We start from the raw sequence: 26,267 nt of genomic DNA on the forward strand, positions 1-26,267 counted from the left end.
CCATCCTATTTTTGAAAAGAAATGGGTCACAAAGTGGCCTATAAGTGAGGCCAGAGAATTTTTAAATTCAGATTTGAGCCACTGGAACTCAACATTCACTTAAAGAAGATTCCAGAGCTTTGGGTCTTTAAAGCATGAAAAAGGTAATCTTGGCCTAAAACATTTATGGGCTGCTGTTGCCAACTGGACTGCTTCCAGTAGAACCATAGTGTGGCTTTTGCATAATGTAATTTTGAATATGACTGTACAGCAAAACGCCCATGTTGGCTACTTTCCCTCATCTTACTCCTCCCCCAAGTCAATAATGTTAATTTATTATTCTAGCTTAAATATATACTACACACTATAGAATATCTGCAAAAAAATTCAGAGTAGGGCTTTATTCTAAATCTTTCATAAGAAGTTTTAGGAATAACTGTATGATTGATTCCTGCTAGACTTCATTTTCTCTTCATTGGAAAATGGTTACAAACAATATTTCTTTGTAGTTTGCAAACTTACCATCTTCGATTACACAAAACATCCATTGGTGGAGGAAGTTCAGTGCCCTTGGGGATAAATAACTTTTTAATTGTTCTTGATAATAAACTATTCTGACAGAAATTGGGCAGTAGGTTTAATTGCTTAAGGCTTTTCCTCAAAAACCAGTATTATAGACTTGCAATGACTTGATAAAAGAACTTTAAAATATTATTTCAATATAAAAGGGTTCCAGATGACCATATAAATAGACTAAGACGTTTACTCAGGATTGAAACAAACTGGCTGCAGTCACCGGGAATTTTCTAGCTGTAGCAGCACATGAAGACAGGTAAGTTGCTGAGGCTGAGTCAGCACCAAAGCGTCTACAGCTTGGGGACTGCATGGGAAGTGAGACATACAGTGGTCTAGAAGTTTTATATATGACCATGTATGTGTCCCCAGGATACTCCTCGTGGGAACTACATTCCAGGTAACAAAGTTCCTAAATCCATACAGCATATTAGCCCTGTGTTGTGCTCAAAGCACTTCAAAGGAATGTGCTCTATAACTCATTTATGTCTTAAAATAAGTTACCTCTCAAGAGGTTTGAACTTAATGGTTTTTTTCTGGACTGACTTTATTTGAAGTCACATCTTAATGTCGTTGATACTCTGTTTTTATCCTTGAAAATTTTTAGTGATCAAGAGTTTCTCTAGCGCATCTTGACACAGGGAAACTCAGACCTGGTTTTAACATAAAATGAAGTACTCTTCTCAGTCTGAATTGAATCCTGAGCACACTGGCACCTAACAGGGTTAGGGTGGAGAGGAAGTTGAAGATGCTGTAGGGAATAACAGAGGGGTACGGTTAAAGGAAAGCTCCCTGACACTTGGTAGCTGTCACCCCAGACAATACCTAAATCCCTTTCTTATGCCTCAAATGACTTGTGAAGATTTGATTCTGTAATTCTTCCTTTTGCTTCTTTGCTTTCCACAAGAACATTTCAGACATGTGTGCAGGTGGAAAGGCATGAGCTGAGCATAAAAATGTAGATACTAGAGGTAGGCTTAGGAGACCTACAGAAAACCTTGCAGCATTGGTACTGGATTTCCTTAACCAGCATGGAGGCAGTGAGCAAGGCCTGGCCACTGGAATGACAGGGTGGAGGACGCTTACTGGCCTGAGTGTACATGACGATGATGAAGTTACCCATGGCAACAGGAAGAGCAGGTGGAAGAGGCAGGAATGAGGGAAAGGAGGAGGGGACCATGCCTAGAGATGGACCCGTCTGAACTATAGAAGAATGAGAGGGGTCAGCCATCTGTCAGAGGTTAAGAAGTTTAACAAATAGCAGAGTTTGGAGAATTATGAGAGTGTAAAACTGGTGAGCTCTTGTGAACAACCAAGATTATTAGTAAGATCAGGAGAAGATGTTAGCAGTGAGGAAGAACTAAGTTCCTGGTGAGCAGCCAAGTTGTGGGTGTCTGTGGAAAGAGTATCCACTGGCAGAAGGACAGAGTGTTTGGGAAACATGATTCAACTTCAGTAACCGTCAGAATGTGATGGAATGTTGGTGGTTTTGCATCAAAGAATTTTAAACCTCTTCCACACAGCTTCCTGCAGCAAAGAATTAATGAAGCTTCAACCAGTTTATAGAACTCAGCAAGGTCAAGATGAACGACAGCATCACAAAGACAAAGGACTAAGGAATTCTATAGGGCCTAGATTTCCAGGTGAGGTTTCCGGCTGTCCAGGTAGGTCACCCGGTAAGCCCATTCCAAACCAGCCACAGCATGATTTTCACAAAGATGGACTGCCATATATTGTGTTGAGACTTGAATTAAGTCCATTCATTTTGAGGCTGAATGTGATATTCTGTCATTTTGGCTAAAGCACTTCTATTAACTACATTCTCTAAACTCTCATAGAAAAACCATCTAGTAATCAAAGCCCTCTATTTCGTATACATTTATGGAGGGGATACAAAGGAGTGAGGTCCTTTCTTGTGAGAAATGGCTCCCTTAGCCCTAGAGACCGGAAAAAGTGCCATTTCCTACTTGGCCTATCATTTTATAAATGAAGGGAAGGAAAAAAGGATGTAATACAAGAATGTGGATCTTCTCAAGCAGAGACGAGCCCTGATTAAAAACAAAGAGCCATCTACAAAAAGTCAGTTATCCAAGGAGATGAAACTGACTTGAGCTGTGTGGGGTACAGAGAGGGACTGGAGCCCTTACTCTGGCCCTGGGTGGAATCTGAGACCCAAGTCCATTAACGAAGGTCCATTTAGACTCGTGCATCTTGTGTCAGGGCTGCAGCGAGGCAGCATCGGCTCAGGGAACCTACTAGGCTCTAGTTCAGAGTCCTGTTACTAAATGTGAAGACAACAATCTTCCCCAACTCAGATGATCACAAATTGACTGCTAAAAACATTCCTAAACTGTATTTTGTTACAAATAGTGGTCAGGAAGAGGCAGAGATACAGAGGTGGAGAGTCTGAACCCTGCTCATCATTTAAAAACAAATGTATAGCTTGCTCCTTCTTACTAGAAAGGAAGTGACATTATATACCACCATTATGATTTTAAACAAACAAAATGAGCTTAACTCAATAAATATCTTTTATTAAAGAAAAAAAGAATATTGTTAAGCACCAAAACTGTATGTTGTTACGTTGCATGTACAAGAAGAGAAAGGTGATTGCAATACTTGGTGTACAAGTACTTAACTCTGAAGTCATGAGTGTAAAAAACATGAAATACGAAGCAATACAGTCATTACAATGCAGAAAGTTGCACTAAAGAGCAAAAGGCAACAGTCAGAACATTACCAGCAATCTCGTAGTATTGCTCTAAATGCTTAGGTTTTTTTTCTCTGTACTTTTAATACTTTAGAATGTTAACTGAGCATATTTTAAGTACTGTAAATCTGCAAGAGCTGCCATTTACAATACATTTTGTACAGTGTCCATTTTAGTGTAACGGTGTTAAAGCCATCCTGAAAAGCCAAGCACAATGGCTAGTGTTCTGCCTCTACCACCATAATATTGCACAAGGCCAGTAAGTGGTGAACTGGTTTGCCATTAAAATTTTCATTTAACCGGAATGGCTAAAAGACATGTCAGTTTCATTAGCCCAAATGGGCTTTTTATTCATGCGAAAGGATCGGTAGCCTTCAGTTCTTCATAAATTATATTATGGTTTCACACCTGGCAAGACATACAGTACAATAAGAAATTCAGTGGTTCAATGGGGATCCTGTCCAAGGTGAGGAAGTAGGAAGTCACCTGCATGGGTTGTACTGTCTTCCCTTCTTTGGTCACAAATGAAGGGATAATGTCATCTTGTGATTATGGAGAATTCTTAAAATCAATATAATCAGTATTGGGAAAAGCTAGAATAACTTGTTGATAGTTAACCATAGAACATGCAAGTTTAAAAAACAAAACTTCCCTTCTTAAAATTGAACTCTTGAACCAACACCCATACCTTTTCTATACATCTCAAATCACTTTCCAGAGACTTTCCTGAACTCACCAACTGGAGCCTCTCTTAGTCACAGCTGACCAGAAAACCCCAAACTTTCTCCTTACTCTCAAAACAAGACTGCTTTAAGATTCAGTATAACATTGATAATATATTTAATATATCAGCCTCAGAGGTATTTTATGTACATACACCTTACAGTGGTGTAATTCATGTGTTTGGAGAGGGGGAGAGACACTTATGAATTTGGAATTCAATCAATTAAATCCCTCCACTATCAAGCTGTACATTTACTGTGGGTAAAACAGAAATTTTTAGAATGAACATATCTCTGAAATAATTCAATGAACAAACATTAAACACACACACACACACTCACAATCCAGACACCCTCTCTCACCTTTTTAAAAATCCTTTGTTTACACAGATGACAGTTTAGGCAGCAATATAAACTCATTTCGTAGGAAAAACTTTTAAATTAGACTATATTTATAGGATAAAAAATACCATTGCTTCACTTTACAAAGCAATTAAGCAGAGACTTTTTATGTGCTTTAAACAAAGAGCACTTTGCAGCAAAGTTCAGAAATCACTACTGCATTGTTCAGCAGCGCGAAGTCAACGCAACAATGCTCCACAGTAAGGTGCTTCTGCTCTCTTACCGTCTTCCATCTAAAACCCATCTTGTGATCAGCTCCCTAACACTAAGCATTGTTCTATGCTAACCGATAAATGAGAAATAAAATCTGTTTAAAATGCACATTTAACTTTATATTATTTAAATTCAGTGCAAGAGTCAGGTAAAACTTGTTTGGGTTTCTGCTTTCACTATCAAATGGATGTGTGATAACTGCGTCTGCCATAGTTTTTAAACGTTTTATAGCTGTTCAAAAAGACTTTTTACAAATAATTTGGTGTTATGTATATAAATTTCAACTCCCTGATAAGGCCTGTAACCCATAAGCACTTTACAGTTTGATGTCATAGAGGTTTAAAAAAAAAATTATAAAGGTTTAAAAAGAAAACCTTGTATTTAGTGAAAGAAAAGGCTTTTCTTATATACACAATGAATGAAATTTAAAAACAGTCTTAGGGAATGTATAAATTTAAATGTATTAATTCTAATACTGGTCCCATTTCAAACAGAGAAAGTGCTGCCCATTCATTTTTGTTCCACTGATCCAAGAGTTTTAATTCTTAGTGTCTGCTATGGCCAAAGTATGCTTTTCAATCTAACACATTTTATGACAGAGAGAGGTCATGCCTTGAGTTAACAAATACTGCTACGTATTTCAGCTTTGTAGAAACAAGGCTTCTTTTCCCTCCCTCATTAAACAGAGTAATAAATTTTCTGTGTGTCCATATAATAAGAAAAGCCCCCATATTTTTCACTGTGGAAATACTACTCCTGATCAACTGTTATAGCGGTGCATTGTATAGAAATGTATCAGTTCTACAACAAAGAACTAAAGAATGATTGTTTTTATGCTGCTCACAGACTCAGTAAGCCTGTAAAATATACATTAAGTGAGCAATTCTCATCTTTTAAAATTCTTCTTTAGCCAGGTATTTCTTCCACGTACTGCTGCTACACTACAGTACCATTAGGATTTTAAATCATTAGGAATACCTTTTCTATACAGGCCTTGTTGATTATATGTACATAATTTTAGTTGTATTAGTAAAAGAAATATTTAAAATTGACAGTCAAGTGAGCACTAACATTAACCTCCAAACAACTAAGTCACCACCTACTTGTTTCCCTATTTTAAGTATACTGAGTTGAGACTAGATTGGTAAGTTAACTTATAAATTGATTCAGTATAAGCAAGCAGCTCTCTGGGGATTTTTGATATGGAAATGATATATTAACAGCAATATAACTTTAAAAAATAAACCACAGTAGTAGTATGGGCAAATTTGGAACTGGAAACATGATCATATATAAGCACCGTCCTACCTAAATATATTCAAATTTAATACTAAGGGCAGAGATGTTCATTTTTTTTAGGGGCAAAGATAAAAAGGAAACCATATTTACATTGATATAGATTTTGGGGGGCTCTGAAACTGATTTTTAATTAACATGAGGATTCAATGGGACAAATGGACTGCAGTTATCTGAAACTCTATTATTTGTGAGAACTCCGAAGGTTGATGACCTCCAGTAACACGTAATTTTGTGGAAGGAGGAACCTGAATCTGGAGGAGGGGTGTTGGAGAAAGTTGTTATCAGAGAATGGCCACTGGAGGCTGCTAGTGAGATTCTGCTTTAACCTCCTATCTTCAGGTATGAGGACAACCTTCGCAGAGTGCCAGGGTGGCTTGTGCTTACAGCCATGGATTCACTCCTCAAGGATTCACATGGGTCTGAACACCCTGCATCATCTGCTAGAGATTTATTACAACATGGCTCAGGAAAACAGGTTACAAGACCCTTTTAAAAGGGAGCACTGCCTCTTGATGGAACCCCAGCTGTAACACTAAGTGGGTAGCAATTCCCTCTAGACATATTAAAGTTCCAGTGCTTCTGCTGTTAATATGACGCCAGATCCTTCTGTATTTTTCTAAATGTCAATAAATGAAACAACCCCCAAAAAAACATGATATGAACAAGCATTCAAAGGCATAAAATTGATACATGATTTAAGATTTGCAAATGCGCTACAATATTTTTTTCAAATATATCAATCAAATCAATCATTAGGTTAAAAGGCATGTTTCAATACATTGCTGAAGGTGTGTTACAAAAATCTAACCCACCTCCACTGTAATCAGGAGACTGAGTTAACTATATTAAATCTGTATTTCTAATATTCTCAGACAAGGTATGAGAATGATGCTACAATAAAGCCAATATATTGTGACAATGCTCATAGTCTCATCAATAAATATATTTTCAACATTTAAACAGATTTTTTTAATATAACCTGTTGACAGAAAATTATCTCCATAATTATTTTAAAAGAAATAACATGTTCAAGTGACAAAGGTGTGAGCATAATTTTTCTTCAGGATCACCAACGCAGATACGTTGGAGGACTTCTACTCTAGGACTGCTTTCTGCGTCTAGGCCAGAGAATTGCCTCAAAGTTCATTTTGGTACATCAGCCATTCATGTACAGGTGAAGACCTGTCTTATACAGAATCACACTTACAGAGTACTGTAAACTGAGATCCAGCATATCTACCTTCATTCAAGCCCACAGCAGTCCTGCTGAGAATTCATGTCGGCTCCATGCATTCTTCAGGATTCCATTACAGCAAAATCGGCACCTAGAGCTACATATATATGTTTAAAAATTTATTGACAATAACGAAAGCTGTCTCCTGAAATTCAACTCAAACCATGTGAAGTGTGAAATGCCAAAGAGGCTTTTCTGCCTGTCTACTTTCTGCACATTTGTAGAGCATATTTTTCTCCCACTGTGGAACATAAAAATAAAAACTTTAATGATCTGTGTTAGAAGGACTTAAGATCTGCATCCCTACTACTGAATCCTAATTTTTGATTCTCAATAGGAAAGTCATGTTGAGTTACAGTAATCAAGCAATAGTTCAAACGAAAAGGCTAAAAATAATTTGAAATATTATCAAATTACAAAGTATTGCTTCTCATAAACAAAGCTGCACATGAAATTCAAACTATTATAAATTCACAATTATGAAGAGCTATTTAAAAGCATGGAAATTGTTACTTTGAAACTTTACAAACTGTTACGTGTGTGGGCTTCTAAAAGTATGCCATGTTAAATGTATCACGTTGTGGTAAACACAGTTATAGGTGTATCTCCATGGTCATGTATCTTTTCAGATGTTGCTGAGCATCTTTATGAAAATCTCTTGGAGATGTATAATGTGGGAATTGTCAGTGCATTTCCATCTGATTCTTCCAATTCCTACCCTATAGCTATCACAATTAACTTCTTTTTCAGAGGGTCACACTATTTAAGCTGATACAGAACAAGCTCTGTATCTTGGGCAGGTGACTGTTCAGTGCACTGAACGATAGATTTTAAAGCAGTCTCAACACAGCTCACAGCAGATCCGTCAACCCAGTGTTTCTTCCAACTCATAGCGACCCCGAGCTTTACTGGCCACTATAAGGATGTAAACGGGTGGACAGGTGGGGAAGGTGCTTAAAAACAGGAATCTTCAGAAGGCCGTTTCTTCGTTGCAGTCAGGAACATTGCACATCTAAAACTCAGGTAAACCACCATCTACTGGAATGACTGGAAAAGTGGTAACTTGCCCGTTGTGCTTCCTTTTTCACACCACTGAGCCAATACATTTTGGATCTAATAGAATCCAATCGTGGAACCAAATGTTTACAATTTTTCAAGAGCCAATGTTCAACTGTAGGTGTTTTTTTCATTCTGTTGAGTTACCTGTGTACAGAGTAATACAGTATATTAAATAGAATGGCCTATGAAAGACATTGTATATTATGTTGCCCCATATCTTTGCAAAATCCAGCATGAATAATGGATTTTTTCTTTTAAATGGCCTTTTTATGCCATTTGGCCATTATAAACGACCATTTATACCAGATGATGTATAGAAAACATCAAATAAAAGTGAGACACAAAATAATAGATCTTAATCACTGTTAAAAGGTTGCATGTCAAGATTACTATAGTTAACACTGCTGTAATATATAGGCAAATTGTTAAAAGGGTTCTTATCACAAGGAGAATATTTTTCTTTTAAGATGGAGGTTAGCTAAACTTGCTGTGGTAATCATTTCACAATATATGTAAATCAAACCATTATGCTGTGTACCTTTAACTTATGCAGTAATGTATGCCAGTTACTCTCAATAAAGCTGGAGGAAAGAGTTGTTTTTAAAGATTGTATGTTAGGTTCACTTTCATGTCAAAACTTATACACAAGAAAGAAAAGTAAAATTTAACATCTTTACCTCATAAACTGACAGTATAATAAGAACTATCAAAAGGCATTTTAAGTATATCAGAGAGAATTTTCATAATGAGATTCAGAAGACAGCATTAGTATTGGTCTTTAAATGGATGCTTTTAGCAGGACTTTTTGGAGAAGGAAATGGCAACCCACTCCAGTGTTCTTGCCTGGAGAAGAATCCCAGGGACGGGGGGAGCCTGGTGGGCTGCCATCTCTGGGGTCGCACAGAGTCAGATACGACTGAAACGACTTAGCAGCAGCAGCACTTTTTAAAATTCAAAATAGTTGTGTTGGGAGACTCATGCACTGATCCATGACACATGAGAAATATATATATGACCTGTTTGTCAGATAAAAGCTGACACTTTGCTTTTGAGCACTTGAAATGTGTCTAGTATGACTGAGAAACTGATTTTAATTTGGTTTAAATGAAAATCTTGTATAAAATATTTTTCCATTAATCAAAATGTGGTTGTTTTGGTATGGCAATTTAATTTAACCAATGAATACTTGGCAACCAAACTGAGATGGTGCTATTATTAAAGATGCATACCAAAAAAAAAATAAATAAACTACACTGTGGAATTTTATACTGAATATATCATGTAAAATATTACTAAAATCAATCTCCCCCATCATCTTTAACTTTTTAAATCTGACTCACATATTTCTATTGGACAACATTGCTAAAGTTATTTCCTAAGTTTAAGAAGGGCTCTACAGGAAACAAAACAAATAATAAAAAAATCTATTCAAGTACATGTATTTCCTTATGTTTAGAAATTCCTTTCAAGGCTACTATTACCTATGGCTAGATAGATCTAAGATGAGCTTTTAGAGGAGGGTGAAGCTAAGCATGTCCAGGACCTTAAGTTTTAACTTAATAAAGTTTTAAGAAATTAGTTCTTCAAAAACAAGTATACAATTATATTATTTTAAATCTATAGGAAAGAAACCAATTAATAGGAAATACAAATTATAGCCTTTTAGCCACCTGTAGAAAAGTACCTAAAAATTCAGAGCCTTTAAAAATGACTAAGACCACCCACAGGCAGTAACACATAGCCCTTTATCAATGGCTGCTCAACTGGAAGGGATTACAACTAGTCTATAGTTTGCTTCTGGCGTAGGATACATTTAGTCTTTAGCTGTTTCAGCTCATGCATTTTCTGGCAGTATTTCACTGTTCCTCTTAACATTATACTAGGTATCAGTCATGAACAATCCACCTAAACAGGAAGATTCTAGGCAACTTTCAAAGGATTATTCACTATTGACAGAAACATAACGTAAGGACCTAGCAGAAGAAGAGATTAAGAAGTGCAAGAATACACTGAAGAATTATACAAAAAAATGGCTTCATAACCTGGATAACCATGATGGCATGGTTACTCACCTAGAGCCAGACATCCTGGAGGTGAAGTCAAGTGGGCCTTAGGAAGCATTACTACGCACAAAGCTAGTGGAGATGGAATTCCAGCTGAGCTATTTAACATCCTAAAAGATGAAGTGCTGCATTCTCAATATGTCAGCAAATATAGAAAGCTCAGCAGTGGCCACAGGACTGGAAAAGGTCAGTTTTCATTCCAATCCCAAAAGAGCAGTGCCAAAGAATGTTCAAACTATTGTACAACTGTACTCATTAAGCGTCTGCCTCCAATGCGGGAGACCTGGGTTCGATCCCTGGGTCGGGAAGATCCCCTGGAGAAGGAAATGGTAATCCACTCCAGTATTCTTGCCTGGAGAATCCCATGGACGGAGAAGCCTAGTAGGTTACAGTCCACGGGGTCGCAAAGAGTCTGACACGACTGAGCGACTTCACCTCACCTCACTCATTTCAAATGCTAGCAAGGTAATGCTCAAAATCCTTCAAGCCAGGCTTCAACAGTACATGAACCAAGAACTTTCAGATGTACAAGTTGGATTTACAAAGGCAGAGAAACCAGAGATCAAATTGCCAACAAACCAGACAGCCTATTAAAAAAAGACATCACTCTGACGACAAAGGTCTGTATAGCCAAAGCTATGTTTTTCCAGTAGTCGTATAGATGTGAGAGTTGGCCCATGAAGAAGCTTGAGTACTGTAGAACTGATGCTTTTGAATTGTGGTATTGGAGAAGACTGTTGAGAGTCTCTTGGACTGCAAGATCAAACCAGTCAATCCTAAAGGAAATCAGTCCTGAATATTCATTGGAAGGACTGATGCTGAAGCACCAACACTTTGGCCACCTGATGCAAAGAGCCAACTCACTGGGAAAGACTTTGATGCTGGGAAAGGATGGAAGGCAGAAGGACAAGGGGACAAGGATTTATTAGGTTGGTGTAAAAGTAACTGCAATTTTGCACTGCTGAAGTTTACCATTTGGTATTGGAATACATTCTTAAATGTGGTTATGTTATATATCATTTTAATGCACATTTCTCGCTTTATGTTTTTTGCTAATGACATTACTTGTTTTAAACTAGGGAAATGATGTTAGACAAAAAGCAAATTCGAGTGATTTTCTTATTCAGGTTCAAAATGGGTCATAAAGAAGTGGAGACAACTCGCAACATCAACAACACCTTACACCTTTGGCCCAGGAACTGCTAACGAACATACAGTGCAGTGGTGGTTCAAGAAGTTTTACAGAGAGGATCAAAGCTGATCCTCTTACAACTGCATGAGAAGTTGCTAAAGAACTCAACATTAACCATTTTATAGTCATTTGACATTTGAAGCAAATTGAAGAGGTAAAATAGCTCAAGAAGGGGGTGCCTCATGAGCTGACAAAAAAAAAATTTTTTTTCAAGTATTATCTTCTCTTATTCTACACAATAAAATGAACCACTTCTCAACTGGATTGAGAATGTAAAGAAAAGTGGGTTTTATATGACAACTGGTGACAACCAGCTCAGTGGTTAGACTGACAGGACGCTCCAAAGCACTTTGCGAAGTCAAACTTGTACCAAAAAATGTATTTGGTGGTCTGCTGCCTGTCTGATCCACTACAGCTTTCTGAATGCCACTGAAACCAGTACATCTGAGAAATATGCTCAGCAAATCGAAGAGGTACACCAAAAACTGCAATACCTGCAGCCAGCAACGGCCAACAGAAAGGCCCAATTCTTCTGCACGACAACGCCTGCCTGCACATCGCACAGCCAACACTCCGGAAGTTAAAGCGGACTGGGCTACGAAGCTTTGCCCCATCCGCCACGTTCACCTAACCTCTCGCGGACCTCCTGCCACTTCTTCAAGCCTCTCAACAACTTTTTGCAGGGAAAGGTTTCCATAACCAGCAGGAGGCAGAAAATGCTTTCCAAGAGTTCATCAAATCCCAAAGCAAGGATTTTTACACTTTAGGAATAAACAAATTTATTTCTCGTTGCCAAAAATGTATTGATTGTAATGGTTCCTATTTTGATTAATAATGTGTCTAAGCTGAGCGCCAAAGAATTGATACTCTTGAACTGTGGTGTTGGAGAAGACTCTTGAGAGTCCCTTGGACTGCAAGGAGATCCAACCAGTCCATTCTAAAGGAGATCAGTCCTCAGTGTTCTTTGGAAGGACTGATGCTAAAGCTGAAACTCCAGTACTTCGGCTACCTCATGTGAAGAGTTGACTCACTGGAAAAGACTGATGCTGGGAGGGATTGGGGGCAGGAGGAGAAGGGGACGACAGAGGATGAGATGGCTGGATGGCATCACCGAGTCGATGGACTTGAGTTTGAGTGAACTCTGGGAGTTGGTGATGGACAGGGAGGCCTGGTGTGCTGCAATTCACGGGGTCACAAAGAGTTGGACATGACTGAGAGACTGAACTGAACTGAAGCCTAGTTATGATTTAAAATTTACAGTCCGAAACCACCATCACATTTGTACCAGCCTAATAGATAGCATCACTGACTCAATGGACCTGAATCTGAGCAAACTCTGGGAGACAGTGGAGGACAGAAGAGCCTAGTGTGCTGCAGTCTATGGAGTCATAAAGAGTTGGACATGACTTGGCAGCTGAACAACAAATTAATTATGGACATATTCTTAACACCTGATATAAGGTAATTAGCAGTCCAAAGCTGTAAATAACATCCAAGCCACTTGAATATGTGAAATGCATGCTTATGTGAGGTTCTAGCTGTGGGATTATGTAACCAGTGTGCCAACACAGTAGTTTCTGGATAAGTTTAGCAGCTTATTGAGAGGCTACATGCTAAAGGGGACAAGGGAATGGGTAGCAAGCATTGTGAAGTGGGACACAATTTGTAATCACCCAGTGTGGGGATGGTTCCCAATCAGGCACATCTGAGTCTCTAGACACACTCACACAATAAGTGGACACGTTCACATTCCTTTACAAAGCACAGTGTACATATGTACAAGCACAAAGAACTTGAAATTATTTTGGGATGGAAAAACACTGCGTGACTAATAATTAAGGCCTCCACACCTAACAGGGAAAAAGGATGCCACCAGTCCCAAGACTCATGGCCATAGCAGGACAGTGTTACTGTCAAATGCTGGTTAGAACACACTCAGATTACACACAGCCACTTGTCAGAGTCTTCATGCTTTTGTCAAGCTGCTGACTGGGGCAGGTGCTGGTGGGGAGGGCCAGGGCTGGGAGTGAAGAAGCAGAACATTTTTCTGACCGCAAAAGGATAAAACTGCTTTTAGTAATATTCTGACATATCCAAAATAGTATCTTCCAACATCTAATCAATATTTTTTTTAAAGAACTAATGACAGTTTCTGTTTTTTGGGTTTTTGTGTTTTTTTTTGGAGTAAGTCTTTAAAATCCACATGTATGACTACGTATATATCAGTTCTACTCTGACAGGATCTTTGGGAATGAAGGCCATGAATCTGCAGTTTTAATAAGCTCTCTTGGTAATTCTTAGGATTTGGCACCAGGATTCTTAAAGTAACTGTGCTAAGGATAAGTTTCTCATTCCTCTACCTCACCTACTTCCCCCTTTTTAGTGAAGACCATAGAAACATTCCATCAAGAGAACATAATGATTAACAGAACATACGTGCATATTTCATATCTGTACAAGCATTTCAGCTGTGGTCATACCAGTTCAATATACTATTTGATTTATAGCATGTATTATCTTTGTGTGTGTGTACTCAGTCACTCAGTCATGTCCAACTCTGTGATCCTCTGTCCATGGATTTTCCCAGGCAAGAAATACTAGAGCGGGTTGCCATTTCCTACTCCAGGGTATCTTTCTGACCCGGGGATTGAACCTGTGTCTCTTGTATTTCCTGCATGGCAGGCAGATTCTTTGCCACTGTGCCAGCTGGGAAATCCCTGTGTTATCTTTACCAATTCTATATATTTAGCATAATTTGTGCCAAATAACTATACAAATTAGCTTATTAAAATGTACTTGAGAAAACTCTATTACCTTGGGAGAATACCAACACCCACAGGGTTAACTCAATAAGATATTCATACAATTTTATACAGATAATGCAGTAATCATGATAAGTCATAAATGATAAACTTTAAAGGCTTAGAAAGCTAATTAGACAATGCAATTAGATTCCTTTGTGGGAAACCAACAAAATATCAAGATTCAATATGCGTAACAGTTTGCAACTGAAACATCTAAGTCAGAAAAAGCTTTTCCTATTTTTTTTTTGAAGCTAGAGTAAGACTATCACTTTACTAGAGTAAGGCTATCCTTTTTACTTGCATTATAGCTTGTACTGAAAAAATGTTTAATGAGCAGGATATTAAAAAAACACAGCATTTACAAAGCAACATCTTTGTAAAGAATTTTTTCGTGTTATGTTTCTGGAAACTACAGAAGTAAAGCCTAAAGTTTACAAATTTATGATCCAGGCTCTAACTGACCTATATAGTAAACAATAACCCTCAGATGCAATGAAATATGACAGACCTCATCATCCAACATAAAAGCTGTATACTGAACGCTACTGAAGAAAAGTAAGGCCATTTACTTGTTAGTTTTCCCAGTCTGTGCAAGGCAAAGCCTCCTCTTCGTCCTCTGATTCAGGGGATGCTTCTTTGATTCTTCTAAGAGCTTCATGGATGCTCCGTGTTAAAGGGTCTGTGTCAGGCAGAAGCGTGAAGGATTCTCTCAAGACTTCCTTCTGTACCTTCTTCAATTTTACCCCCTTTCTTATTTGTGCCAAGATGTTATTACTATCATCTTCATCAGGAAAAGGAGGCAGAGTTCGCTGTTCAACCTTTTTCAGATGGAAACTACCACGCTTCAAGGAAGCTAGCACCTCATCCATGGGTGAGCTCACTTTAGAAAATGGAAGAGAACAAACAGCTAGTTAGGACTGCGCTTAAGAGTGGGGAACTATACAACTTTTAAGACTTTAGTACTGTGACAGCCCAGGAAGCTGAAAGCACATCAATAGAAGGGACCATTAAGCATGGACAGAACTTTGTCAGAACACAGGGGATACTAATTATGTTTGTTTAAAAAAAAAAAAGTTCCAAGACTCAAATTCCATGTCAAGCATTACTAGTACTTCTATTGTTTCCTGTGTGAGAGAAGAGAGCAGACTGGGAGCTGTGAGCGGGGATGATCTTTAGTAATATTATGGTTGAGACTCCGAAAGAGTTTCCATAATAAAAATCCAATCTAAATTCAGACAGTGACTGGACTGCACATTTAATTAAAGAAACTTAACTTCTGGCTCATTATGGTGATGATTTTCTTTTTTTAAAATAACTTTCACATATGATACTCTACTTGGGTTATGGTAAGAAATATCCTACAGGATGGTCTCTTAGATTAAAATTTAATGCACAGATAAAATAGTCTCTCCATGAAAGTTAAAGCTCCTTAAGGGCCAAAATTATTCACCATGAAAGTTAAAGTTCCTTAAGGGCCAAAATTATTCACTGTTTCAAAAACAGCTTTATGAAGGCATATCTGAAATGCCCTTTTCTTCTTTGCTTCTTTATACAACAACATACCAGGGTCCTCAATAAATATGTAGCCAAATGTTACATGAATCTGCCAATGTTATTCTGACCAGACAGCTTCCCTGTTCTTATATTTCTGAGATTTAAAATCAGATTCTAACATTAAAAGAGCCACCTAAAATACATTACCAAAGAGATCAAGTCAAAAGATAAAATTTTAAAACATGCCTAAGAGCTCAAGCAGGCCCACATTTATTCGTGTCTGCACCCATCTGCAAACATGGGTTGGTAAGAATTCTGCCAAGGTGAGACATTGAGAACCTGTTTGCTATCAAATAATGTTCAAAAATATAATGTTTAAAGCTTTGTAATTCTGAGGACAAAAATGGTCTTTAACTATATGCCTCAGTCAACAGATGAACTCAGTGTTACCTCTCCTCCTTTGCAAGCCTTCAGCCGTCTTTCTGAGCTTCTTCCTGGCGCTGACGAGCTGGCTGCTGTCGAAGAGGTGTGCTGAAGGGGCACTGGCTGACTTTGGGATCCTCTTCTCGCTCCCTTCCATCTGGGGCAGGCCTTTCTCCAGGGTCTCGGGGGTGCCGTCCTGACCCTCGGGCAAAGGTGGCGGTGGAGGGGGCGGAGGAGGCGGGGGAGGCGGGGGAGGCGTGGGAGGCAGAGGGGGTGGGAGCGGCCCCGCTGGGACGGAGCCTGCTTTGCAGTCAACAGTGTTTAACAGTGGATGAGACACAGGGGGAGGCAGCTCAGCGGTAAAGCCGCTGGGAAGCGCTGAGGTGGCTTCAAGTTGTGCTGATGGATGACCTTCAGGTGGGGTGAGGCTCTGGGCGTCTGCTGCCTGTGATGACCTGAGCTTGGCCCTTCCTTCGTCCACTCCCTCCCGTTTCTCTTCGACCTGCAGCACTCCTGGCAGGCTGTCACACTGGTCTTCACAGGACACAGGGCTGGCTGTACTTCTTCTTCTTGCATGAGCCAGTCGCAATCGGGTTGATTTAAGTATGACCTGGCCTGGGTATCTCTAAGAAATCAGAAGTTATTATAACTCATTAGATTAGAATTTATGAACAAATGACTTTATTTTCTCCATCTAATGCAAGGTGTTATTTTAGAGCTTTTGTGATTTTTCATGGAAAGATATACAGAAAAACAAACATTAAAATGTAATACTTTACAAAAAATTATCACTAAACTCTCTTATTTGCTTATCAAATCCCTATAAAAAGACTGTTAGTAATAAAAGTACTACTTTAAATGGAAAAATATTAGCAGGTAAAATTCAAAACAAATGATGTCAAACATATATATGCTATTTTATTGCTAAAAAACTATTCTTAGTTTCTTATATGTATTTTCCAAATGCTCAAAAATTAAAACATTAGTGTTCTTAAATGGTTAAGTGGTATTTTTTTTAAAGCTTGGAAAACAATATATGCATTTTATGATAAAATTCTGTAAAGCAATTATTCTTCAATAAAAAAACAAATTAAAAAAAATGACAAGAGAATCAACCTACTGAAAAAAAAAAGAAAATGATAAAATTTGTTAGATGTACTGATAGTGCTCCAATCTTTTTATTATGGTAAAACATAGCCATAATGCATTTGGTAAACAACATTTTCTTAATACAAGGCTTATCCCTTTGTTAAGGACCCCATTCCCACCTCACTCTTTCACTTGATCAAAAGCCTCCTTCTCCTGCAAGGAGATCCTTCAGAATAAAGAGGAGAAGTAAGGCCTTGAGTAGCTGCTAAGAACTAAAACTACTGAGTTTAAGCACATTCCTAGAAAATGCTCAGCTGCTGTAGTGTCAGTGTCTGGAGTCATGGATGAGCATGGCAAGAGACCTGCTAAAGCCTTTCTCATGTATGCTAATCCATCTTCTAATTCTCCCACTGGTCAGATTATTACCACAGGCTGATGTGCACAGAATTAATAACAAGCTCATGCTTGAAATGGATGGTTAGTTACTAGCTAACTTTTATTAAACTCAAGAGGAATCCAGACTTCCCAAAAGTCCTGACTATTCCTCTTATACCATTGAAATGGTAAGCCAAGACTGCCATGACTGTAATTGTTTTCTAAATAACAAAAGGAAAATCAAGTTTTTCTCATAAAAGAGATGTTACAATAGGAGTATATATGTAGCTCTGTTTAAAAAGCAATCAACAATAATAAATTGACCACACTTTTACTACCTGTTTAAAATTTCGAAGTCTATCCAGTGTTTTCTGTCTTTCTTGGCTGACCCAGGCACTTTTTCTTTCTTCTTCTTCATGTAATTTATCTCTTTTCTGGTTAAAAAAAAATTAACAGTAATTCCATTATGATGTGTCCCACTGTATTTTATCATTAATAGAAAAAAAGGAGTTTTCTCTCAATATATATGCTGTATTACTCCAAAGAATGATATGTTAAGCAATGTTTTGTGGCATGAAACACTGTTAGCTTTAATAGAAATGAAACTGTTTCACTTTCTACATGTAATACCAATTAAAAGATGTTTACTCTGCAAAGTAAAATAATATTTTCTATGAACTGAAAAATATTTCACATTTGCAGTTCTAGCTAACTCAAATATTAATAGTTGACCTTAAAAATAAAAAATAACCACTTAGTAATTTAGATATTATATATAGGTTAAGCCTGGTCTTCTGCAAATGTCTACTATTACTGAACCTGTTCCTCCTGCTACAAATCTATGTCTTAGTATCTCATTCATTTTTTTTTCCTTCCCATTCCCTAATCCCAAACTGGGAATACACTATCATCCACCCAATGTTGGTCAAGTTAAACGTGAATTCCTCTTCCTAAAGGAAGGAAAGTGAATTCTTGGCAGGAGGTTAAAGACTAGAAGGAGTGTTTCTGACAGACTCACTGCTGAAGGTCAAGTGACAGATATGTGGCTGTCATTGATGGAATGCGCTGAAGAGTGCTACTATGGCCAACCACTTCCCCAGAGGGAGGCACTACCACATACAACAGAGAGCGGCTTTATCTCCTGGTTAGGTGGCTTGGATCCTCTGTATAGAAATCAGCCTCTGGACTCACGATCAGGGTGGGGCAAGGGTGAATAAAGACAGGTCAAGAAGACCCTTTCCCTTTAGAGGGCTCTCACTGGGAGAGTCTGCAAAAGCCATTTATTGGTAGGTTAAGTCAGGTAGTCCAGATTGCCCTATATAATGCTTAAGGTTTCCAGATGGGAAAAGATATGACTTATCTTTTTTTGAAAAGATATGACTTATCTATATTTGAAAAGATATGACTTGAGTTTATTAAAAGAAATAAAGATCCCAGGCAGATTCTCTCCTTTAGAGAGGAAAGCCCAGAGTGGCTCAAGGACACAGTGAGGCAAGAACTTTTTCCAGCTCCTCACCCCTACTCTGTATTCAGTTCCATTTATAAAGCTGAGCCAGTCATATGCACATGTGGTAACCACCTGGAATGGGAGTGGGCATGTACCTTCCCACACTGGGATACAGGCCACAGAACTCTTGGGGACAAAGGGTCTTCTAAAGCCTTGTCTCAGAGATGAACAGTTTTCTGTACTGAGAGAGTACGATCTAATGCATACAGGGCTTAGTACTTGAGAAAAAGTTATCTAAAAGATACTCAGTGTTTCAAACTGTGAATCTGCATCTCTAAACATAATAAACAAATAGTTGGAGTTTCAGAAATATTTGAAATTCAGAAATACAACTGGTCAATCATACTGCTGGTCTGTTAGCAGATATATCCAGAGTCAGATCTTACTATTATCTAAAACACCCCAAATACAAAGTTTCAGACATGTTCAGGTATGAACTAATGAGTTTATAAGGACTTTTCATAAAGCACAGTATTACTGCAACTGAAATCAACAGGCCTGAGTTGAATATCACCCCCTATTTCCACCCCTTGCTAGCTAGCAGCAAGTCATTTAATGAATATAATCTACCCTTTGGGCAGGGAGTGGTATGTATTAATCACTCAATCGACCCTTTTGTGGGTGCATAGAGAAGGCAATGGCACCCCACTCCAGCACTCTTGCCTGGAAAATCCCATGGACGGAGGAGCCTGGTAGGCTGCAGTCCATGGGGTTGCAAAGAGTCAGACACGACTGAGTGACTTCACTTTGACTTTTCACTTTCATGCACTGGAGAAGGAAATGGCACCCCACTCCAGTATTCTTGCCTAGAGAATCCCAGGGATGGGGGAGCCTGGTGGGCTGCCGTCTATGGGGTCGCACAGAGTTGGACATGACTGAAGCAACTTAGCAGCAGCAGCAACAGAGGATACTTATTAGATGGTGACACAAGGAGCTTTGAGTTTCTGTTAACACTGTGTCACCTGGGTGCTGGTTGCATGCATATGTTCATCTCATGAAAGTTAAAACTTATGAGCTATACACTTGTGTGTGTGTGTGTATGCATCTGTAGATTGATAAAGGTGATTTAAAATTAGATTTGATCTAAGCCAACTTTCATTTTCCTCTAGCTTTGCATGTTAAAGAAAGGTGGATTCGTTCTCCTACAATGAGGTATTCCACCCAAAGTCAGTAGTAGGCAAAACTACTAACATGAGGCAGATGACATTTATCTTTGAGATTTCCCCAAATATCAATTTCCTCGTTTTTACTCATCTTTGCCACATAAAATTCTTTGAGAAAGGATTTGACACTCATCCATTCTAAGAAGCTAATTAGCTATTCCATTCACAAAATATTGGCATTTTATCAGAATCCACAATCTTCATGTAATAAACACATTCTAAGTGTGGAATCTAATAACAAGCAGACAGTGTAGGTGCCGACAGTGATAATAGGAGGCATTCTTTTTCACTGAATTCTTTACTGGCCCATAGTCTGACTTTTCTTACAAAGCAGCTCTTGACCCATGAAAACAGTAATGAAAAATAAAAATACAATAAATTTTCTGTTAATTTAAGATTATTTTACAGCTTATGGGTAGTTTGGTTACTTTTTATGTTTGAAATTCAAGAGTTTTAGCTGTGTGCCATAATGAGCTTGAGGGATAACATCAAAACCCCTACAGCAGCAGCTAACATCACTCAATCACAACACATTAGAAGTTTTCTTGTTAACAGATCAGGAAAAGACAAATCTCTCACCACTCCTTTCAATACCACACTGGAAATCCTAGTGAATGCAGTAAGAAAAATAAATAAAAGGTATACGGATTGCATTCAAAAGAACTAAATTGCCTTTATTTGCATATGACATGACTGTATGTATAGAAAATCTGAAAGAAGAACCAAAAGAATATGACTAGAACTAATAGGGAAATTGCAGGATACAGGGCTGACATTGCGCTGACCACAAATTAGGCTCCTGCTGCTGCTGCTAGTCACTTCAGTTGTGTCCAACTCTGCGCAACCCCATAGACGGCAGCCCACCAGGCTCCCCCGTCCCTGGGATTCTCCAGGCAAGAACACTGGAGTGGGTTGCCATTTCCTTCTCCAACGCATGAAAGTGAAAAATGAAAGGGAAGTTGCTCAGTCATGTCCAACTCTTCGCAACCCCATAGACTGCAGTCTACCAAGCTCCTCCGTCCATGGGATTTTCCAGGCAAGAGTACTGGAGTGGGTTGCCACTGCCTTCTTCACAGATTAGGCTAACCTAGTATAAAAGCCAATTAGCCAACTGCTTTCTAATAAAACTAATGAAATGCTGGAATAAAAAACCTTTTATATCCTACCTACAGCACTGTTTACATTCAGTTCAGTTCAGTCGCTCAGTTGGGTCCGACTCTTTCCGACCCCATGGACTGCAGCACGCCAGGCTTCCCCGTCCATCACCAACTCCCAGAGCCTACTCAAACTCATGTCCATCGCGTCAGTGATGCCATCCAACCATCTCATCCTCTGTCATCCCCCTCTCCTCCCCCCTTCAATCTTTCGCGGATCAGGGTCTTTTCCAATGAGTCAGTTCTTCACATCAGGTGGCCAAAGTATTGGAGTCTCAGCTTCAGCATCAGTCCTTCCAATGAATATTCAGGACTGATTTCCTTTAGGATGAACTGGTTGGATCTCCTTGCGGTCTCAGTTCAGTTCAGTCGCTCAGTCGTGGCCAACTTTTTGCGACCCCATGAATTGCAGCATGCCAGGCCTCCCTGTCCATCACCAACTCCCGGAGTTCACTCAGACTCATGTCCATTGAGTCAGTGATGCCATCCAGCCATCTCATCCTTGGTCGTCCCCTTCTCCTCCTGCCCCCAATCCCTCCCAGCATCAGTCTTTTCAATGAGTCAACTCTTCACATGAGGTGGCCAAAGTATTGGAGTTTCAGCTTTAGCATCATTCCTTCCGAAGAACACCCAGGACTGATCTCCCTTAGAATGGACTGGTGGGACTGGTCCCTTGCAGTCCACAGGACTCTCAAGAGTCTTCTCCAACACCACAGTTCAAAAGCATCAATTCTTCGGCACTCAGCTTCCTTGGTGGTCCAGTGGTTAAGATTCTGCCTTGCAGTCTGAGACTCTAAAGAGACTTTTCTCCAACACCACAGTTCAAAAGCATCAATTCTTGGCACACCCCAAAAAAGACAACAAATTTAGGTATAAATCTAATAAAATGTGTACAAGATCTATATGGAAAGAAAACTTTCAGACATGTTTAGGTATGAACTGATGGATATTTATACATAACCATCAGTTCAGTTCAGTTCAGTCACTCAGTGGTGTCCAACTCCTTGTGACCCTATGGACTGCAACATGCCAGGCTTCCCTGTCCATCACCAACTCCACTCCTGGAGCTTGCTCAAACTCATGTACATCAATCAGTGGTGCCAACCAACCATCTTGTCCTCTGTTGTCCCCTTCTCCTCCTGCCTTCAATCTTTCCCAGCATCAGGGTCTTTTCCAATGAGTCAGTTCTTCGCATCAGGTGGCCAAAGTATTGGAGCTTCAGCATGAATCCTTCCAATGAACGTTCAGGACTGATTTCCTTTAAAATTGAATGGTTTGATCTCCTTACAGTCCAAGGGACTCTCAAGAGTCTTCTTCCACACCTGAAGGGACTCTCAAGTGTTTTCTCCAACACCTCAGTTTGAAAGCATCAATTCTTCGGCATTCAGCCTTCTTTATGGTCCAGCTCTCACATCCACACATGACTCCTGGGAAAACCATAGCTTTGGCTATATGGACCTTTGTCAGGAAAGTAATGTCTCTGCTTTTTAATATGCTGTCTAGGTTGGTCATAGCTTTTTGTCCAAGAAGCAAGTGTCTTTTAATTTCATGGCTGTAGTCACTATCTGCAGTGATTTAGAGCCCAAGAAAATAAAATTTGTCACTGTTTCCATTGTTTCCACATCTATTTGCCATGAAGTGATGGGACTGGATGCCATGATATTAGTTTTCTGAATGCTGAGTTTTAAGCCAGCTTTTTCACTCTCCTCCTTCACTTTCATCAAGAGGCTCTTCAGTTCCTCTTTGCTTTCTGCCATAAGGGTGGTGTCATCTGCATTTCTGAGGTTATTGGTATTTCTCCTGGCAATCTTGAGTCCAGCTTATGCTTCATCCAGACTGGCATTTCACATGATGTACTCTGCATACAAGTTAAATAAACAGAGTGACAATATACAGCCTTGACATATTCCTTGTCTAATTTTGAACCAGTCCATTGTTCCACGTCTGGTTCTAACTGGTGCTTCCTGACCTGCATACAGGTTTCCCTGGAGGCAGGTAAGGTGGTCTGGAATTCCCATCCCTTTAAGAATTTTCCAGTTTGTTGTGACCCACAGTCAAAGGCTTTGGTGCAGTCAATAAAACAGAAGTAGATGTTTTTCCTGGAACTCTCTTACTTGTTTGATGATCCAGTGGATGTTGGCAATTTGATCTCTGATTCCTCTGCCTCTTCTAAATCCAGTTTGAACATCTGGAAGTTCACGGTTCACATACTGTTGAAGACTGGCTTGCAGAATTTTGAGCATTACTTTGCTAGCGTGTGAGATGAGTGTAATTGTGCAGTAGTTTGAACATTCTTTGGCATTGCCTTTCTTTGGAATTGGAATGAAAACTGACCTATCTTTTCCAGTCCTGTGGCCACTGCTGAGTTTTCCAAATTTGCTGGCATATTGAGTGCAGCACTTTCAAGCATCATCTTTGAGGATTTGAGATGGCTCAACTGGAATTCCATCACCTCCACTAGCTTTGTTTGTAGTGATGCTTCCTAAGGCCCCCTTGACTTTGGACTCTAGGATGTCTGGGTCTAGGTGAGTGATCACACCATCATGGTTATTTGGGTTGTGAAGATCTTTTTTATATAGTTCTGTGTATTCTTGCTACTTCTTCTTAATATCTTCTGTTTCTGTTAGGTCCATACCATTTCTGTTCTTTATTGTGCCCATCTCTGCATGAAATGTTTCCTTGTATCTCTAATTTTCTTGAAGAGATCTTCTAGTCTTTCCCATTCTATTGTTTTCCTCTATTTCTTTGCAGTGATCACTGAGGAAGGCTTTCTTATCTCTCCTTGCTATTCTTTGGAACTCTGCATTCAAATGGGTATACCTTTCCTTTTCTTCTTTGCCTTTTGCTTCTCTTCTTTTCTCAGCTATTTGTAAGGCTTTGTCAGACAACCATTTTGCCTTTTTGCATTTCTTTTTCTTGGGGACAGTCTTGATCACTGACTCCTGTACTATGTCACCAACCTCCATCTATAGTTCTTCAGGCACTATGTCTATCAGATCTAATCCCTTGAATCTATTTGTCACTCGCACTGTATAATCATAAGGGACTTTTTGATTTACGTCATACCTGAATAGTCTAGTGGTTTTTCCTACTAGTGGTTTTCCTTTCTTTAACTTAAGCCCATATATAACTATATGTAGTTATATAACTCTTATAATAGAAATTAAAAAAAAACTAAAGAGATTCTCAGTTCATGTATAGGAAAACTCAACTACTGTTAAGATTTCAACTACTCCCATCTTGAGCTATACATTCAGTGCTATCTTAATCAAAATCTCAGCTCTTATTTTAAAGTTTGTTTGGAGAGGCAAAAAAAACCTAGATCAATGGAACAGAATAGAGAGCTCAAACAAATATAATCAAAATATCCTCAAAGGAGCAAAGAAAATTCCATGGAAAAATTGCAGTCTTTTCAGCAAATGGTGCTAGAGCAACTAACTACCACATTTAAAAAAGAAGAAAATGGGGGGGGGGGGGAGACAATTTAGCCCTACACTCTTCAGAAATTTTAACTAAAAATGGATCACAGAATTAAATGTAAAATGGGAAATTATAAAGCTTGTAGAATATAACACAGGAGAAAATTTATGACCTTGGGTTTGGTGGTAACTTTTTAGATACACCACCAATGGTACATCAAACAAAGATTTGGTAAGCTGGATTTCATTGAAATTAAAAACTCTGTTTTGGGAGATACTGTTAAAGAATGAAAACGCAAGTCACAGATTGGGAGAAAGTATTTTCAATAGATATATCTGAAAGGGGCTATTATCCTGAAGAAAACAAATAACCTAATTAAAAATGAAAAAGTAACACTTACTAAAGAAGAGGTACAGATGGCAGATAAGCTGTGTGAGAACATGACCAATATCATACAATTAGGGAACTGCGAACTAAAAGCAGCTATGAGATATTACTACACACTTCATAGAATGGCTGAAATCCAAAACACTGACAACACTAAATGCTGGTTAGGATGTGGAGTAAAAGGAACTCTATTCACTGCTAGTGAGAATGTAAAATGATGTAGGCACTTTGGAAGACCGTTTGGCAGTTTACTACAAGGTAAGCGTATTCTTCCTGTAAGATCCCATCATACTCTTTGCGATTTACCCAAAAGAGCTGAAAATTTAATGTACACACATAACCATTCCCACGTTATCAGCTTTACTCCTAATTGTCAAAACTTGGAAGGAAGATGCCTTCATTGTGTGAATGGACAAATACACTGTGGTACATACAGACAATGGAATATTATTCAGGGCTAAGAAATAAGCTACCATGCCATGTAAATAACACAGAAGAACCTGAAGTGCAAATTACAAGTTAAATAAGCAAATACAGAAAAGCTACACAAGTGTGTGGTTCCAATTAAATGTTCTGGGGAAAGGCAAAACAAAAACATCAGTGGTTGCCAGGAGTTTGTGGAGAGAGGGATATGAAGAGGTGGAGCACAGGGAATTTTCAGGGCAGTGAACACATTCAGTGAATACATTATTCACTACTGTAATGGTGGATTCATGTCATCTATTTGACAAACCTACAGAATGGACAAGCACTAAGGATAAACTATGGACTCTGGGTGGTAATGATGTCAAAGTTGATTCAGACTATAACAAATGTAACATTCTTGTGTGGGATTTTACTGGTAGGGGAAACTGTGCTATAATGAAGTATATGCATAATTGGCCCTCTGAATCCACATCCTTGGATTCAAACATCCTTGGATTGAAAATATGCAGGGAGGTGGAAAACACACAGACACACACACACAGACACACACACAGACACACACAGACACACACAGACACA

At 38.8% G+C, this 26,267-nt stretch overlaps 1 protein-coding gene across 1 annotated transcript in view; it reads right to left on the bottom strand.

Annotated features, from left to right (window-relative positions):
• Positions 1 to 3,065: 3,065 nt before the first annotated feature.
• The window catches only part of JMY (junction mediating and regulatory protein, p53 cofactor), a 78,279-nt gene continuing 55,077 nt past the window's right edge, over positions 3,066 to 26,267 (bottom strand). The window contains exons 8-11 of the mRNA XM_040225901.1: positions 17,970 to 18,065; positions 16,195 to 16,792; positions 14,820 to 15,130; positions 3,066 to 8,335 (exon numbers count right to left, since the gene is read on the bottom strand). Of these exons, the coding sequence (XP_040081835.1) occupies positions 14,823 to 15,130; positions 16,195 to 16,792; positions 17,970 to 18,065 (1,002 nt within the window). The 3' untranslated portion in view covers positions 3,066 to 8,335; positions 14,820 to 14,822. The remainder of the gene's footprint in view (positions 8,336 to 14,819; positions 15,131 to 16,194; positions 16,793 to 17,969; positions 18,066 to 26,267) is intronic.

This window comes from Oryx dammah, unplaced genomic scaffold (assembly GCF_014754425.2).
Source record: "Oryx dammah isolate SB20612 unplaced genomic scaffold, SCBI_Odam_1.1 HiC_scaffold_26, whole genome shotgun sequence".
NCBI classification, from domain to species: Eukaryota; Metazoa; Chordata; class Mammalia; order Artiodactyla; family Bovidae; genus Oryx; species Oryx dammah.